The 17,500-nt window shown below is 36.2% G+C and overlaps 1 protein-coding gene across 1 annotated transcript in view; it reads right to left on the reverse strand.

Moving 5' to 3' along the window:
• PPFIBP2 (PPFIA binding protein 2) overlaps positions 1-17,500 on the reverse strand; it is a 99,731-nt gene that overhangs the window by 71,533 nt on the left and 10,698 nt on the right. Inside the window, 1 exon segment of the mRNA XM_058830193.1 lies at positions 9,098-9,195. Coding sequence (XP_058686176.1) covers positions 9,098-9,164 — 67 coding nt within the window. The 5' untranslated portion in view covers positions 9,165-9,195.

Here is a 17,500-nt window from a genome sequence, read left to right on the forward strand (position 1 = left end):
TCTTTGAAGCACAGCTTTCTTTTTCTCAGCAAGACAGCCTTGAAAATGTCAATAATAAATTATTGATTTATTATTGACATTTATGCAATTAAATAAATAATTGCAATTAAAATTAAATTAAATTATTGAATTTATGCAAAGTAGCAGTAAAGGCTGGACAGGCCATATTTCAGCCTCCTCTTTCCTCAGCCTCCTGCAAAAGGAGTGAGGAGGGAGCTCACACGAGCCTCTCTTCTCCCACTGTGATGCAGAACACATCACAAACAGCCTGTTTTGAATCACAGCTCACATTATTCCCCTCAAATCTCTGCTTTCACATCTTTGAACTACAGGGGAAGGCAACCATTAAAGCTGGATGAGCAGGAAAAAAAATTTCCAAGCCTAGAAACACCGATGGCCACACTGAGATGAGAGCTTCACCCAGCTCAGCCCTGCCTACAATCACTCCTGCAATCTTTGAGACAATTTCCAAGAGCTCTCTACAATTATTGATGCAAATTTTGGGTGTAATTGCCCAGACTTCTTTCCTACAGGCTTCCAGAGCCTGAGCTGTGATGTGCAGCACTTTTAGGGACAGCTACAACAAAAGAAGTCTCTCCTGTCCAGAAACACAAGCTAAACAACCTGGTGGAAAAAAAAAAAATAAAGGAGGATGTATTATGCAGCTGTGATGGAAATCTGAGGCTGAGCCTTCATTGTACAGGAAAAACAGGACCAAGAATTATTTATTATATAATTTTTTTTCAAGATATAATATATTTCAAGACATAATATATTAATATATAATACAATATAATATAATATAATAATATTATATAATATATAATATATATAATATAATATATATAATTATATATAATATAATATACAATTATAATATATTATATATATTATAATATATAAAACTGAAATATTATTAAATATATTATTAAATATATAATAATAGATATTAAATATATGATTATTTATTCAAGAATTAAAAAATAATTGCAAGAATTTTCTCTCTTTTTTTTTTTTTTTTTTATTGCACATAAAAAAGGAGTGTGTTTAGGGCCAGTGAAAGCAGCAGCCTAAGTAAAACAGTGTTTCTAGCACAAAAAATCTGTAATTATTTGTAATAAGCAGAAGTAAGAGCATTCAGTTTGTGAGAAAATGAAGGAAACTTGTTTCATGGAGATTACACTGCTTTCATTTTTAAAAAGAGCCTCAAATCAATTTCATTAGATTAAAATAAAAAGTGGACAAGACGTGATTTTGAATTTAATGATATCAAACTCCTTTAAATTTAAATCTTAGGAATCTGTTCACTGACAACGGACTCATGAAGGACAGATCACATCACACCAACTACAAAAGGACCTCTGTGTCTCAGATTTTCAATCCTGGGGTTTTGGCCATCATGGTTTAGCTGCCTTTCTTTGCCACACGTTGTATCTGCAGATATTTATGTTCCTGTTTCTATTCAGCCCTTCCTCAAAACTCAGTACAAGCAGAAATGGTGCATGGAGTTTATTTGGTATAAATAATATATATATATATAATATAAGATTTATTTATTATATAATTATATAATTAATATATAATAAATAATTAGAGGTATAAATGCAATGAATTACTGCAGTTTGGGAAGCTGGTGTAGGTGTCTAGGACACTATTTTTGCTCTTTTATGCAAAAAAAAAAATAGAAAAAAAATCTTATCAGAAATAAAGAATTTCAAGTTGCATATTTAAACTGTAAGTATTGTTTTTTTCCATTCTGAATTAGTTTTAACTCCCATTTTCAAGAAAACTCCTAATTTTGTTGTCTGCTGGAAAGGCAGAAAGACATGCAAGGGAAGTAAAACACCAAATTGATCAGCAAATCAGTTTGGACCTTCAAAGGACCACTCTGCCTCACAGAAAACAACTTTAAACAGCTGATTTTTTAGATGATGATCAGACATTTGTAGGAAAGATGCTCTCAGTGCTTTCAGCTGTGTAAATTCTGCAGTGCTGCTCTGTTTACAGAGGGAACCCAGGGTCCTGCAAACAAGATTTGGAGTCTCCGTGCTGGGATTGTGAGAAAGTGAGAATGGGAAATGTGTTTGGGGACAGCTGGAGTGACCTCCTGCCAAGTGAAACTCTCAAAATTGAGGAAATTCCAAAGGTCAGATTGCTCTGGCAACCCTGGGCAAGGGATCAGGGGCACAGCACACCCTTATTTTCACAGGCTTCTAAAACACAGATCAAAAATGCACCTGGAATCTTCTGCAAGGGCTTAACCCAAAAGCTACACACAAATAAAAACCTTAATAAATAGCTGGGTGTAGTAACAAGTGGCTGTGATGGTTATCCAAGCCTGCACATTTGTTTTAGGTAGGGTTAACAGAATTAAAAGTGAGGCTGACACTGAAAATGAAGAACTGAGTAAATAGAAGAACAACCAACTGCTCTATTTTCAAATGTTTAAAATATCTTTAATTGCCCTAAATTGGTTATTGTTGATATGTGAGGAATTAAATAATCAGCTTTTCCAAAGTCAAGTATCTGCAGATAAATGTCAGCACCTTAAACAAATTTTAAGTGTTATTAAATAAAACCCCACAAATTATAAACCGTAAATATTTTGTTAAGCTTTTATATTTTAACCTTTAGTAGCCTGGATTCTTAGAGGTCAAACACAATTTTTATCTGTCCCTTCCCCCCAAGCCCTCATCACTCTTGACACATAATTTTCTGGAACTGTTATGAGAGGAAGTTATGTATTCCTCTATCAAAGACCTCATTTCAAGCAATTTTCTATGCAATTTCCTTTTTCATATCTCTATTGCTTCAAGATCTATGCATAAACACACTGTAGTTAATGGTTAAAAAAGCCACAATATTATAACTTCCCAAATGCTCACCTTGCTTAATGCATAGCAGTAACAAGAGAAACAAGTGCTCTAGATTATTTTTATATTTATATATTTATATATATTTTTATATATTTTATATTTATATTATATATTATATATTATATATTATATATTATATATTATATATTATATATTATATATTATATATTATATATTATATATTATATATTATATATTATATATTATGTATTATGTATTATATTGTTAGATATTATTGGATATTATTAGATATTATCAGATATTATTTCTTTTGCTCAGAAAAATAATAGCCTTAATAATTGATTGAAAAATAGCAGAAAATAAAAAGAAAACGCACTGATCATAACTGAGGCACAGCCTTTTGACACAATTGGAATTTATTTAGGAAACACAAGAAAACCACTGCAAATGTTGTTGTCCATTTACTCTGATCTACAGTGAAGGTATTTAAAGGTATTTAGAGGTATTTGGTATTTAAATAGTTCTGTTTTGCTCATTGTTATTTTAACTACAACCACTTCAGTGCTCTGAAGAGAAACTCTACAAAGAGTCCTATTACAGTTATAAAAAATTGTCCACCTTTGTTGTAGGAACCAAATTTTGAATTTGAAAGTATTGTGAACCCTGAATAGGATTGAAGTGATAAAAGTACAAAATTGTCTGGGACTGTACAAACTGGAGAGGAAAACCAGAAGTTATTTTCCAGCCATTCTGCACAGTCCCAGCTGTGCCCAGCAGCTGCACGTCACCCAGCAGGGACTTCAAAAGAGACACAGCAGCACCTCCCCAGCACACACAAAAATTAGGATTAAATGCTCTCTGTGTGGGCAATTCCAATCCCTCCTGAAGCAGAAGAGGTGTCCATCCTCTTCACCAAAGTGCTGTGAGGATGGGTGAGTCCTGTATGAAATGTGGTTATCCAGGGATGAAGGATGAGGACACCAGGAAATATTGTGGTTTTATTGTGGTTTGTTTTTATGTGTCCAGGAACTCGGTGCAAACTTTATTCCACAGAACCCAAAGCCCATCCCAAGGAGCTCAAGCGAGTGTCAGCGCTGCTTTTTTGTTTAGAATCCAAGTTCTAATCACTTAGCAGAGGTGATTTAATAATCCCCACAAACAGCTCCTCCTTCAAATTCTGGCTGGCAAATCCCATCAGGAAAATGTATTAAACTTAAATAAAAGCCTGTTTATCTGTAAAGAACAATTTCCTCTGGAGGTGCCTTTCCTTGGGTTTCTAACACAGCAGCCAAAGCCATGAACTGAGCACCAACATTCTGCCAGCCCAGAAGGGAATTCAAACATGAACACCCCTTGGACAACTTTTTAATTGTATTTCCTTTTTTAATCTTTCTGTGCTAATACTGAAATATTAGTGCAGACCCCTGTGATAACACCTTGAACTTTCTCATTATTTTTCCAGTGAGCAATAATTGCAGGGGTAAAAGGGAACTCAGTAATTACACTGATGACTTGGTGAATTTGAGGAGGCTCTGCAGCAAGCTATATTGTGATGGGAGGTTTTAGCCCTTACAATTAATGACCACTAATCACAGAGGGAAATAATGGATTTAAAAATCGATGTCGGAGAGAAGCAGTTTTATATAAAATAATTGCAAAATGAAAACTAATTACTTTGTTATGATATATTATGTAGAAGAATAACCAAAAATGCTCTATAAAGAAACACATTTTAATAAAGCTGAATAAAAGGAGAAGCAAGGATTTGTTTAAAGCTCAGAGGGAGCCAATGCCAAAGTCACGCACCTTGAATGAAGAATGAGGAGATGGATCTGATATTTGGTGCTTTCTTTAGAGGAAGCCTCTGTTTGGAGTGCAAGCCACTCCAGCTAATGGATAAGTGATGTGCATTGACAATCACATTAGCCCTTTTTGCTATTTTAGTCAAATAAGACTAATCATTCAGCGTGCCTAATTTCTATAGCTACGAGGGCGGGTTATCAGTGCAGATGTACCCAGGCAGAAAAGGCTTGGGAACACTGACCTATCTGTCAAATTTGATCAGGGAAATTCAATTTGTTAATCTTGCCTCCCAATCCTCCCTCCCTGCTGCAGTCTGAGCACTAATAGGTTTTGTGTTGCACTGAGAACGAGCACAGGCTGCAGTGGGGGCTCCTTGGCTGAATAAATCAAAATCAGGAGTGGAGATGTTACCTCTTGGAGCAAGGGCTGGCACTTCTGGGACTGGATGGCTAAAAGTGCAAATTTGTAAATATCTCTAATATATATTTGTATTAATATTTGTATACAAATATATACATATTTATTTTTTTAAAATATTTAAAATAAATATTAATTTTACAAATATTAAATTTATTAATATTTAATATTTAAAAATAGTAAAAATATTTTAAACTATTTATATAAATATAAATATTTGTATATATAAATATAAATATTTGTACAAATAGGTGTATAAATATAAATATTTGTATAAATATTTGTATAAATATTTGTATAAATATTTGTATAAATATAAATATAAATATAAATATAAATATAAATATTTGTATAAATATTTGTATAAATATAAATATAAATATAAATATAAATATAAATATAAATATAAATATAAATATAAATATAAATATAAATATAAATATAAATATAAATATAAATATAAATATAAATATAAATATAGCAAAGCTGTAAATACTTGTAATATATGTTTGCATATATACATACATACATATATTGCAACTCTGTAAATAATTGTAATATATATTATATATATAATATGTATGGTTATATATAAAATCTAATATATAATATATATAGTTCTTGTTCTATATGCACATAGTTCTTCTCTATATGTCCCTAAAGGACAAGGCCACAACCCAATATTTTAATGATAATAAAGCAAAGAAATGAGGGCTGATGAAAGAGAGAGGATGCTGGTTTTGCATATGCATATATATATATATATATATTTATACTCAATCTCCAGAAGTTAAGCAATGTCAGATATACACCTCTGGATTTCTCAGTTCTCTAAAATGGGATTAATGCTGATTTTGTGCCTCAGGATGAGGTTTCTGAGGCCAAGAGAAGCGTGTGGCTCTCCCAGTTCTCACTCAGGCCTCACTACAAAACAAAACATCTTTTTTTTATCAGCTGCCTAAGTTTACATCAGCCACAAAGTTTAACCTGGGTCTTTGAATCCTGGAGCTGTCCCCAGAATCTGGGGACAGGGAACTGAAATAGCACAACTCTTTACAATTAATTTTTGGTTTTTTACTGTTTCCTGTCAGCTCTAAGAGCAGCTACATTTGTACAGATGATTTTTCCCATATTTGAGGAAATCTCATTCCTGGTTTGGTTCAGTACAGTCATCCTTTCAAGGGTGATTTCTACCTGATTTTTTTCCTCTCACCATACAGGACAAGAGGCCATTCCTGTTTTCCAGTCCCTGCCCAAATTTCATACAGAAGCTTACAGGATTGAATTAGGGAGAATCAAACTTGAATAATCATCCTGTTCCTCAGTTTAAGACAAATTGGGATAACAGCTATATTCAATATATTCAGCAGATCTACTTGGTCCTTCAGTCATGCCAGAATATTCAAAGAAATTGTCCTGGAACACACAGAACATTGGCTGGAGGAGGGTGACAACAAACTTAACTTGTCTTAAAAAGGTTTATCTATTCCTACAAAGGAAAATAATAAAGAAATAAGGTAAGCAACCTTTCCAAAGAACTGAGTTTTTTTCCTAAGTAAAGGAATAAATCAATGTTTCTTTAGTAGTACAGGTAGATACAACTCTGAAATCATATGGGAAGCATTTAATTAACATTGATGAGGGCACACAGATGCATTTCCTGGGAAATATTTTGTTTTTTCTCCCATTAGATAACTTTGTTCTCCTATTAGATATCTTTATTCAAGCCTGTTTTCCATGTTGTGCATTGGACATGAGACTGGAAAGATAATTAATGCAAACTCACAAATTCAGCTCTCCTGAAGAGGCTGCCCATCTTCACTGTGGAAATAAACCCCACATTCCACTGGCACACCTGAGTCTTTTTGAGTTTAAAAAAGGGGTTTTTTTACCTTTTTTTAAACTCAAAAAGTTTTTTACTTTTTGACCTTTTTTACCTTTTTTTACCCCCATCACTTGCCAGCACAGGCAAGTGGAAACCTGGAGAAATTAAATTCTATTCCTTATTTATCAAGATTAAACCCTGAAATGGTACGGCACAAGCAATCTGAAGAAGGAGCTGGAAGAAGAATATTGAAAGCAATCATCCAACAAAAATCAAAGCTGTCCTCTGGCCTCAATTATTTTTCTGGCACAAAACTTAGGAAAAAAATATGATTTTCTTAAGCTGTCATATGTTGCTGTTTAATCAGTTATGCCACCTATTATGAGGCTGGCTTTCCAGGGCATGAAAAAACACCCAGCACTGAACACTTCTTGTCATAAACCAGGACTTGGCTCCCAACTGACAGGAAAAAAGCAAACACACAAAAAAGTAGTGTTTAATCTGAAAATCAATTTAAATCCAGTGGTTGTTTTTTCATTCTCTGGATTTTTTTGAGGAGTGGGACCATCAGTGCACCCAAGAGCTCTGCAGTGTGTGCAGAGAATAAATCAGCAGAGAAGGGAGACAGCGAGTTCCATTTGTGCACAGGTGATTCCTGAGCACAGCTTCCATCACATCCCTGGGCTTCCAGTGCCTAAAACCTGTTGCATTTTCCTACTTTATGAATTATGATTTGTTTATTTTCTCCTTACACCTCTGAGGGAAGTTCAGTGCTTCCCTATCCGTGTCTTCTGTTAGGTGTGGGAAAATAAAATCCCAGTTAACTTCCGTTGTTTGAAATCTTGGAATAAGATTCAATCTTGGAAACTTTAGAATAAGGTTTTGCATTCAGGACAAGGAAATAAATGTGGGATTTTTCCTATTTGCCTGGAGTTTTTCCCATCAGTGTGGAAAGTCATTGCAGTTATTTCTATCCCCACATTCAGGTTCACAATTCCGTGTATCTCAGCAGAGTGCTAAAACTGGAATCTTTAGAATAAAGCAAAGACTCACATGAGGATTCAAAAAACAAACCCTAGTGATTGTTTAAACTAAAAATCCTGGATAATGACCCAGCCTGGTGGTGGCATTTGGAGCCCCATTTCTGGACTGAAAGCTTTCCTGGAGGAGCAGGAGGAGGATCAAGGAGCAGCACAAATGCAGCAAGAAGAGCCTGATATCATTGTCTTCATCAGCAGGGAAGAAGGCTCAGCTTGGGTGTCACTATTTAGATATAAATATAAATTGTGCACACGTGAGATCCTGGCCCTACCCTGACACTCCTTTGAGGTGCTCCTACTGTGTGTGAGCACAAACCCCGAGGCATAATAAAAAAATATGGATATTTTTATGTATGCACACATTTATATACATCTGTGTGTGCCTGTGTTTGATGCAGTTATATATTACCCAGCTGGCCAGAAGACCTGGTGAAAACTTTTGTTTAAAGAGACATAAATAAAAGAAAGAAATAAAAAATTATTCATATATATAAAAATAATAAATATAAATTTAATTTTATATATATTAACAATACATATAAATTTATTTATAATATAAAATATAAATATATATAAATATTTATATATAATATTATATAATATAAATATATATCTATATATAAATAATATATATTATAAATATAATATATCTATATAGAAATAGTAATATTTATATAAATAATACCTAAATAATATATATTATGAATATAATATATTTATATATAAATAATAATATTTATATAAATAATACCTAAATAATATATATTATAAATATAATATAAATTTATATATAAATAATAATATTTATATAATAATACATATAATATATAAACTAATATATATGTAAAATAAATAAATAAGAACCTAACATATGAAATATGTGATATTACCACGTGTCTGAGGATGTGTTTAAGCTACCACAGAGATTTAAAGCAAAGTAAAACTCTCCTATTTCAATACTCACCTGTCTGAGGGGAAATTGTAGGGTTTATTTTACTTCCTTTATTTTAATTCCAGTTTCCTCCACACAGCTTGAATTCATATTTCACATATTGAACCAGAGTGTGAATAGTGAAATGTGCATGTCAGATAACTTGATAAATTGAGGATAATTATTAAAAACTAAACCTAGTTAAATGTCAGGGTGGGATGGTGTGAAAGAAGCATTGCTGTACCTGCAATGATATCATCCATCTGCTCCAGAGCTGCCTCCAGCATGTGACTGGCATCAGAAGCCATCATCTGCAATTTCCTCACGTCTTTACTCCCTCTACTGAAAAAACAGAAGAAACCATATTTATTTCTAAATAAATAAACCATATTTATTTCTAAATAGCCTGATGGCAAAATATATTTCAGTGTGCACATTATACATTAGGTTACACAAACAAAATCCACGCTGGAGCTTGGTAATGCAGCCTAGGGATAGAAAAGTACAGACTAGTAAATAGAAAACTAACAATTCCTATTCTTAACTGGTGACTTGGGAGCTCTGCTTCATTGTTTCAAAGAGATTTTACTGAAACAATCAAATGCAAATTGAAGAAAAAAACCCAAAGAATTTCCAGTACTGGAAATTCTCCTGCCCCTCATCTTCAACAAGGGTTTCCTAGAGTCAAAGTCCAGTGCATTTCATCCTTTTCCTCAGTGGGGAAAAAATGAGGATTGGCTGAGGTTCAATGAAGGAATGAAGATATGGGGCAAAACACATCTAGCCTATAAGCAGAAATCTTGTAAGTATAATATATTATAAGTAAATATACTTATATAAATAATAATAGTAAATATATAATTATAAGTATATATAAGTATATTATATAAGTATATATATTATAGGAGTATATATAAGTATATTATATAAGTATATTATATAATTATATATAAATATATTATATAAGTATATATAAGTAAATATAAGTATATTATATAAGTATAATATAAGTATATTATAAGTAAATATACTTATATAAATATTATTAGTTAATATATAATTATAAGTATATATAAGTATATATAAGTATATTATAAAAGTGTATATATAAGTGTATTTTATGAGTATATATAAGTTTACTATATAAGTATATATAAGTAAATATAAGTAAATATAAGTATATTATAAGTAAATATACTTATATAAATATTAATAGTAAATATATAATTATAAGTATATATAAGTATATATAAGTATATTCTATAAGTAAATATAAGTAAATATAAGTATATTATATAAGTATATACAAGTTATATAAGTAGGAGCTCTGCTTTATGGTTTTTTGCCTTCAGAGCAAAGAAAGTTCCAAAACAGTTTTTAGTCCTCCTTTCTATATCCCCATTCCATCTTCCCACCCCCTCTTTTGTGACACTGAAAATCCAATTCCTTCTGTTCCAACAGGCAGAATGTCCCGGGTATGAGCTCTCTGAAGCTGCTGCTGCTACTTTAAGACAGGATTAAATGCATTCATGTCACCATCTGACATTAGGGATAACAAAATAAAGAGAAATATCCTCCAGAATGAGTCTCTGCTGGTGAGCTGGTGCCACTGGACTCTCCAAGCCAAGCAGCAGCTGCTGCTGCCAACAGATGACATTTGGAAGGGGAGAAGAATTTATTCAGCCCATTTCACTGCCAGAGGAAGAATCCCCTCTGGAATAAATCCCTTTTGCACATCACTTGGTGGCTGAGGCACGAGAGCAGTGCCACGGGGCGAGGAGCAGGGACAGCTCCTGTGTGCTGTGTGTTATTGGCACTGTGCTCGTGTCACTCTCACAGCCCACACAGTCACACACAACTCGGATTTCTATTCCATGAAGGCTGAAATTCGGTCCCTTTGGCATTCAGCCTTCTTTCACAGCAACTTGTAACAGCTAGGGTTTGAAATTGGCTCAATTTTAACAGCTAGCACAAAAGACACCTGTCAGATGAGAGAGAGATCCTTCAAATAATCCCAATAATCCTAATAAATAAACTCAGCCTGCAAAGACAATGTAAAAACCTGTGTTTGTGGGGCCTGTTGTCCCTGTGCTGCTGAAATACCTGTTTATCATGGGATTACTTGTGCTGAGAGTTCAAGTAGTTGGCACTGAAATAAATATTAAAATGAAAACTTGTACCATCCAAGTTATTTTCTTCCCTTGAAAACGAAGAATCCTGAGCCATGATGGGCTTTTCTCCACATACACAAGAGAAATCTGATTTATTAAGAAACTCTGGCTTATCAGCATCCTCTGTTGGCTCCAGTTAATGTAGATAACCCCAGGATCCAGAGAGACAGATGCAGGGATGAGTCAGAAATTGCAATGCTCCAGTCTGAACTCTGCCATTTATGGCTTGTCACAGTGGGTAAGGCAGGGTTTAACTTCAGATCACATTGATCTGAAGAGCAATGTGAGAATGTCTCATCTTTAGTGCCACCCAAGGCTACAATTAATTTAAACGAACGCATGGTTTTGGCCCCTTGGGTTTGTTTTTTTTTTTTTTTTTGTCAAAATCATCTTTTATCTACAAGCAATGCTAAATTTAACCAAAGTACGTGTCACCCAAGGATTTCATTTAAAGGCACTGGAAATAATGCAAATTGTGCTCAGAATAATCTGGAAAGTCATTAATCAGCTGATACAAACTTAAAATTTCAGAGTGCTTCCTTTCAAGCGTGAGCTTTCCAGATACTCCCCCTGACCCTGCTGCTTCCACTTGTTGGTTTTTTGGGAGGATTCCATCTTTTGTTGCCACCAGAGACCTCTCAGTGCAATGATCCCAATCCTTGCAGTATTTCCTGTGGTTCAAAGCAGCCATACCATGAGGAATAATCACCTCAGGCACAGGAAATCCACCTACAGCCAACAGGTGCCAGGGGGCCACCAAGGCTTCCTGCTGCCACCAGCATCTCCCCCAGGAACACAGGGCCACCAGCTGTGCTGGGAAATCAAGGCAGAAGGTTTCTGGCTTGGAGATAGAAGGCAGAAAAGGAGTGAAAATATAAATTTATGCTAAATACAGTGCAGAGTTTGTATTTCGAGGTTGCACTCTTGTTTGTGATGAAAGCTGCTGCTCCGTGGGCTGCTCAAACAAGAAATGCAGGAGTACATTCCTTGTGAAAATCTGACAGGTGAGATGTCATCCCATCACTTGAGGTGGTGAGAAAGGTACAGAAAACGCTGATACCCTGCATTACAAACTCGGAAATTCACTTGTCAAAAACCCTCCAGTCAAAAGCTTGGCAGAACCCTGAAAGTTTTGCTGAAAACCTCCACCAGAATAAATCTTCCATCTCCTCCCTGCCTCCACAGCCAGCCCATTTTCCCACCTGTAGCCACGGTGAATTTGCTGCCTGGCTGCACTAGGCTGCACAAAACCTGCTGATCAAAGAAGGATTTATTAATAAAAGCAATGTTCTTTGCTGTGCAGAGATAATGTAATATTACTTGCTTGACATCTTTTTTTTCTAGACAGACCTGTTGCTTGTGCTCCAGGCAAGTCTCACTTTCCCAGACACTCCCTTCTTACAGTTTGGCTCTTCTGAAAAGAGCTTGTTAGATCTCCTGGGCTTTCAGCTACCATTGCTGATCTCATTCTACAGAAATATCTCCAGCTGGGGATTCTTTTTAAAACATTATTAAATGAGAACACACTTGTAACAGCCCCTCAAAGAGGATCTGTCTATTTGCTGGTATTTTAATCACAAATCTTTTTTACAGTTTCCATTCCTGAATGACATCAACAGATGCAGAACACCATGACTTATTTACTTATGTAAATATATATATATTAAAAAAAAAAAACCCTAAGATTTTTCAGCTTTGGCAAGGACTGAACAAAAGCTACCTCTCACATTACAATACAAGCTTTAATATCATCAAATTTAAGATTTATTAGATTAATTCCTATGCCAGAAAAATAGAAGAACCAGGCTACTCACCTTTTCAGGTCTCTAGGAGGAAAAGAATTTACTTTTTGGCCTGATCAGTAAAAATTCCTTGCTATGAATAGCCAAAGTTTTACTGTTAAGCAGACATAAGTCTAAATTATTATCATCCCTTCTAAGCCACACGCTCATACTAATTTAGAGCCCAGCCCACAGAGATATTGCAACCCTGTTTGTTACAACTGCCTGAGCAATGAGATCTTCCAGGAAGTGCAGACAGAGCAAACTGGTCTGAATTCCTGAAATTTATTTTGCTAAGCTAGTTTTACACTCTAGGTCCTCATCTGAGATTTGCATTTCAAATAAAATGCAAAAATCTCTGGTAGAACTGTTGTGCTCAGAGCCAATGTCCATTGCAAATTTCTTAACCTATATTCTCTATGTAAAACTATGACTTATTGTGTCCAAAAGGAACATAATATTTAACAGACATATTCACTGTGAGCAAGATGCCCTTCAGAATTATGAAAAGCCTTAATTAAATTTGAATCTTTCATGGCTGGCTTGAAGCAGCAGCTACCCAGAGATAACAATATGTACAACATGAATTTTAGGCAACTCAGATGTTTTCCCAAGGTTGCTCATAATAACGAGGTTCCCAACTTTATCAGTTACAAGGGGAGTGGTTTTTGACAGAAACTCCAGAAATCCAGATCTTGTTTGTGGTCCACGAACTCCTCTTATTTTAGCAGACACACATAATAATAAACCACCACCATTTTTTTCCTAGGGTGTATAAATACATGTTTGCAAACAATTTAAATACTCAGATTTGAGTATTGCTTAAAGGCACAATGAAATAAGAAGTGCTTTGGATAAGCTCAGAAGTCCTCCAAGCTTTCCTCCAGCTGCAGGAGGACTCCTGCCCTGGAATGCAGAAATGTTCCCAGTTTCCACCTTCTCTCTTTCCCACCTTCCTTTCCCTCTGTGAGCAAGCAGACAGGAGCACAGCCACTGACTCATCCCTCCAGCTCATGGCACCACCAGTGACAAAACTATAAATTCATGGTTGGATCCTGGCCCTTGAGTAAGTCTCTAATTGAAGATAATCCTCAGTCCCAGCTAACAACCCAGGGAACAGAATCACCTCTGATGGAAGCACTGCCTGAGGAATGCTCCTCATGGGGGATCCTGCAGGGCTCTCCAGCCACAAATCCTGTGGATCTGACAGCTGAGAGAGCTGGGGCTGCTCAGCCTGGAGCAGAGGAGGCTGCAGGGAGACCTTCCAGCAGTTTCCCAGTGTCTGCAGGGGTTACAAGAGGGATGGAGAGGAGCTCTTCCCAAGGGGGGGAGTGACACAACAAGGGGTAGGAGTCTTAAGCTGAAGGAAGGCAGGTTTGCTTTCAGTATTGGGAAGAAATGGTTCCCTGTGAGGATGGGGAGGCACAGGCTGCCCAGAGAAGCTGTGGCTGCCCCTGGATCCCTGGAAATGTCCAAGGTTAGGTGGGATGGGGCTCTGAGCAGCCTGGGATAGAGGAAAGCATCCCCTGCCCATGGCAGGGAGGGTGGAACCAGATGACTTTTGTGGTTCTTTCCAACCCAAACCATTCCATGGTTCTAGCTAATTCTATTAGCTAATTCTAATAAATTTCATTTATTGCTTAAGACAGACACTACTTGCTCTATTTTCCCTCCATATGCTTCACTGGAATAGGCAGAAAGGTAAAAAACCCCTTCTTTCATTGTTTACCCATTCTGTAATAAATAAAATCAAGGCTATTTCAGAGGGGTTTTAAGAAAAAGAGCCCAAGTTTATTTTCAGCTGGAAAGTATAAAGTGCTCACACTAAGGCAGAATGGGCAGCTCTGAAGAGAAATACAGATTGGCCAGAGCTGAGCAAAGACCTGACAGCAAATTTATTTCAGGTAGGTGGCAGAAGTGCTGAAGTCTCTATTCAAAATACTGCTGGGGGTCCTTGTTTGAGGGGATAAGTGAAGCCCAGTCCCTTGGCACTGCAAAACCACCAGATTTGTGTCACTGATGAAAGCCAGAGCCACAAGCATAAAGCAATGGTGCTTTTAAACAGAAGATGCCAAATAATTTGATTTAAAATGTGAAGGGAACGGAGCACAGTTAAACTTACTGCATTATGAAGAGACAAAGTCAAAGACAAGCATTTTCAAAAATAAACCCATTAAGTTTACAAATACAAGTCTGAATATCAGTTTTGGGGGGAACAGGGTGTGAAGGAAAAAAGAAAGCCCCCTTTAAAAAATGCTAGATCCCAGTGATCCTCGATGCTTTAAATCACAAATCACCTCATAGCAACTCCTCCACGGGCCTGCTGCATATCGAGTTCCAATTCCTACTGTCCCACAAGCAAATTTCCTGACTCATGTTTGCACAGAGTCTCATCCTCACCCAGAACAGCTGAGGCTGGCAGAATGGCATGTGCAAAATGAGCTCTAACACTTCCAGCAACTGCAGGAAGCCCTTCATTCCTCGCTGCTGCTTTCAGCTTTGGCCAGAAAAGCTTAAAAAAGCCCTTCACCCTTTATTTTTATCAGATCTATTTATTGTTGTATTGTTATTAGATATATGAAGTTTTCAGTGTTGTACACAGGATAAAGGAAAAATGTTGTAGCTTTTGACTTTGCCAAAATTTAAAACCAAAATTGCATTAATTGTTACTGTATTAAGTCCAAAAAGTATATATGATATATATATACTTATATATATGATTATTTTAGTTCATTTCCTCTGTCATCTAACTAGTTTCAGTTGCTAGCTAGTTAAAATTTAAAAGAAAAAAAGCAAGACAGTGAATGGTTTGAATATAAACTTCAGCTGAACCTGATAAAACACACAAAAGGAAAGCTTCTGAGCCAAAATATGAACATTTCTGCTCTTGAAATAAACACATACAAAAGCCAGGTTTGGTATTGCTGTTCACATCTTGTTCAGAGAGTTTTACAACTAAGAAAAGTTAGATCCTCAAAGTGTCAACACTTCAAATCAGCTGTGTTTTTTCATTTTCCTTCCCAATCTCTCTGGCCTCAAGGTCACAGCTCGGAATTTTCTTCCACCAAGGTCAACATTTGAATGAGATCTTTGAGGTTAAATAAATGCAGCTCCAGTGCCTGGGAAAGTGCTCAGACCACACCTTCTCCCCACCCCTGTGACGTGAAAGTAAATTCATGCTCTGGCAAATTGGAAGGTGAGGAGTTATAACTAAAGCAAGCACAGAATTCGTGCACAAATTAATTCTGCCCTAGGGTAAAGCAGAGGACAAACCCTTGATAGAAATGGACAGAGATTAGGTTGATCATGATAAGCAAAATTTTCAAAGCTTGCCTCTGTGAAACTCCTGATAATTTAGGCAAATGAGATAAAATTTAGGCAGTGCTAACATGGGGCCAGAAGATATTAAATCTCAAAGAAATGCAGGGAGGTGCAATTTTCAAATCTTCTTTTCCTGGGTTGGTTGATGCTCCAAGAGCATGGTTGTGGAATTCAGCTCCTTGCCAACAAGGAATAAACGCTGCTCAGGCAGAGCTGCTGGAGCCCCTGCAGCCCTTGGGATGCTCCAGGACTCATCCAAGGCTCAGGGTGTTTCTGGTTTTTTTTGGTAAAACACCGTGAAAGAATGGAGAGATGATTCCAATGTTTCCATGCAGAGCAAAAGGCACCAAACTTCCCAAAACCAGCTCACCTTGGGGGGCTGAGAGGAGTGGAGAGAAATAGGAACCCTGGAATAGGTGAGGAGCAGGGAAGGGATGGGCACCAGTGGATGCTGAGGTACCTGAGATGTGTTTCCTGCAGCAGAACCTCAGGCTGATGCCTTAGAAAAGTGAGTTCCTGCAATCCAAAGAGGCAATTCTAACCCAACAAGGTATCCAAGGTGAAAAAACCTGAGGTCTGGGTTAGACTGCACAGAGGGACATCACAACACTGACACCATGAAGATAAAATATTTTTTGACTATTTATTATTACAAAACTACCTCTGGGGTTACTGTGGTTATAAAGCTCTGTCTTGAATTTCCCTCAGCTTTACAAATGTGACATGAAAGTTCTTGTGAAGCCCAAACTCAGCTTTAGATGTAAAGGCTAAAAATGCACACTAAAAGTTCAACTTTTTTGACTTTGCAAAATTCATTTTCATAGGGGTATTTTTCCCCCTTGGAAACATTCTGTGCAGCAGTTTATAAATAACAGGAAACATCACTGGGCTGGTTTAATAGAACCTGCATCTGTGGGTACAAATGTGCTGAATTCATGCTAACAGGAACTGACAGTATCAAGCACTTCTGTATAAATTGAAGCTTCAGTAGCTATTTTGAGGAAAGTGTCTGTGGGAAACAAAGAGAAGAAAAACATCCTTCTGCTAGAAACCAGCAAATTCAACAAAATTGAATCCGCTTGGATTAAAGGCACTAAACTGGGAACAGCAAATGGATTAGGGAAAAACACCATGTCCCACATTACTCAGCATATCAACAAAAATATCAATTTTAACAGCTGTGCCAATTTAAAGCCTGGGCTTATAAATAAAAACATTCCTGATATGGATTGTTCCCTGAAGATTATTGGAAATATCTCTGGGAGAATGAGCTGTCTTCAAGTTTTTCCCCTTTCTCTGACTGAAGGACAGGTTCAGCTGTTGCCCCCAGGCAGGTTATTTCACCTGGTGTGCACGAGACCAACCCAGAGCAGA

Source organism: Poecile atricapillus, chromosome 1 (assembly GCF_030490865.1).
Source record: "Poecile atricapillus isolate bPoeAtr1 chromosome 1, bPoeAtr1.hap1, whole genome shotgun sequence".
Classification (NCBI taxonomy): domain Eukaryota; kingdom Metazoa; phylum Chordata; class Aves; order Passeriformes; family Paridae; genus Poecile; species Poecile atricapillus.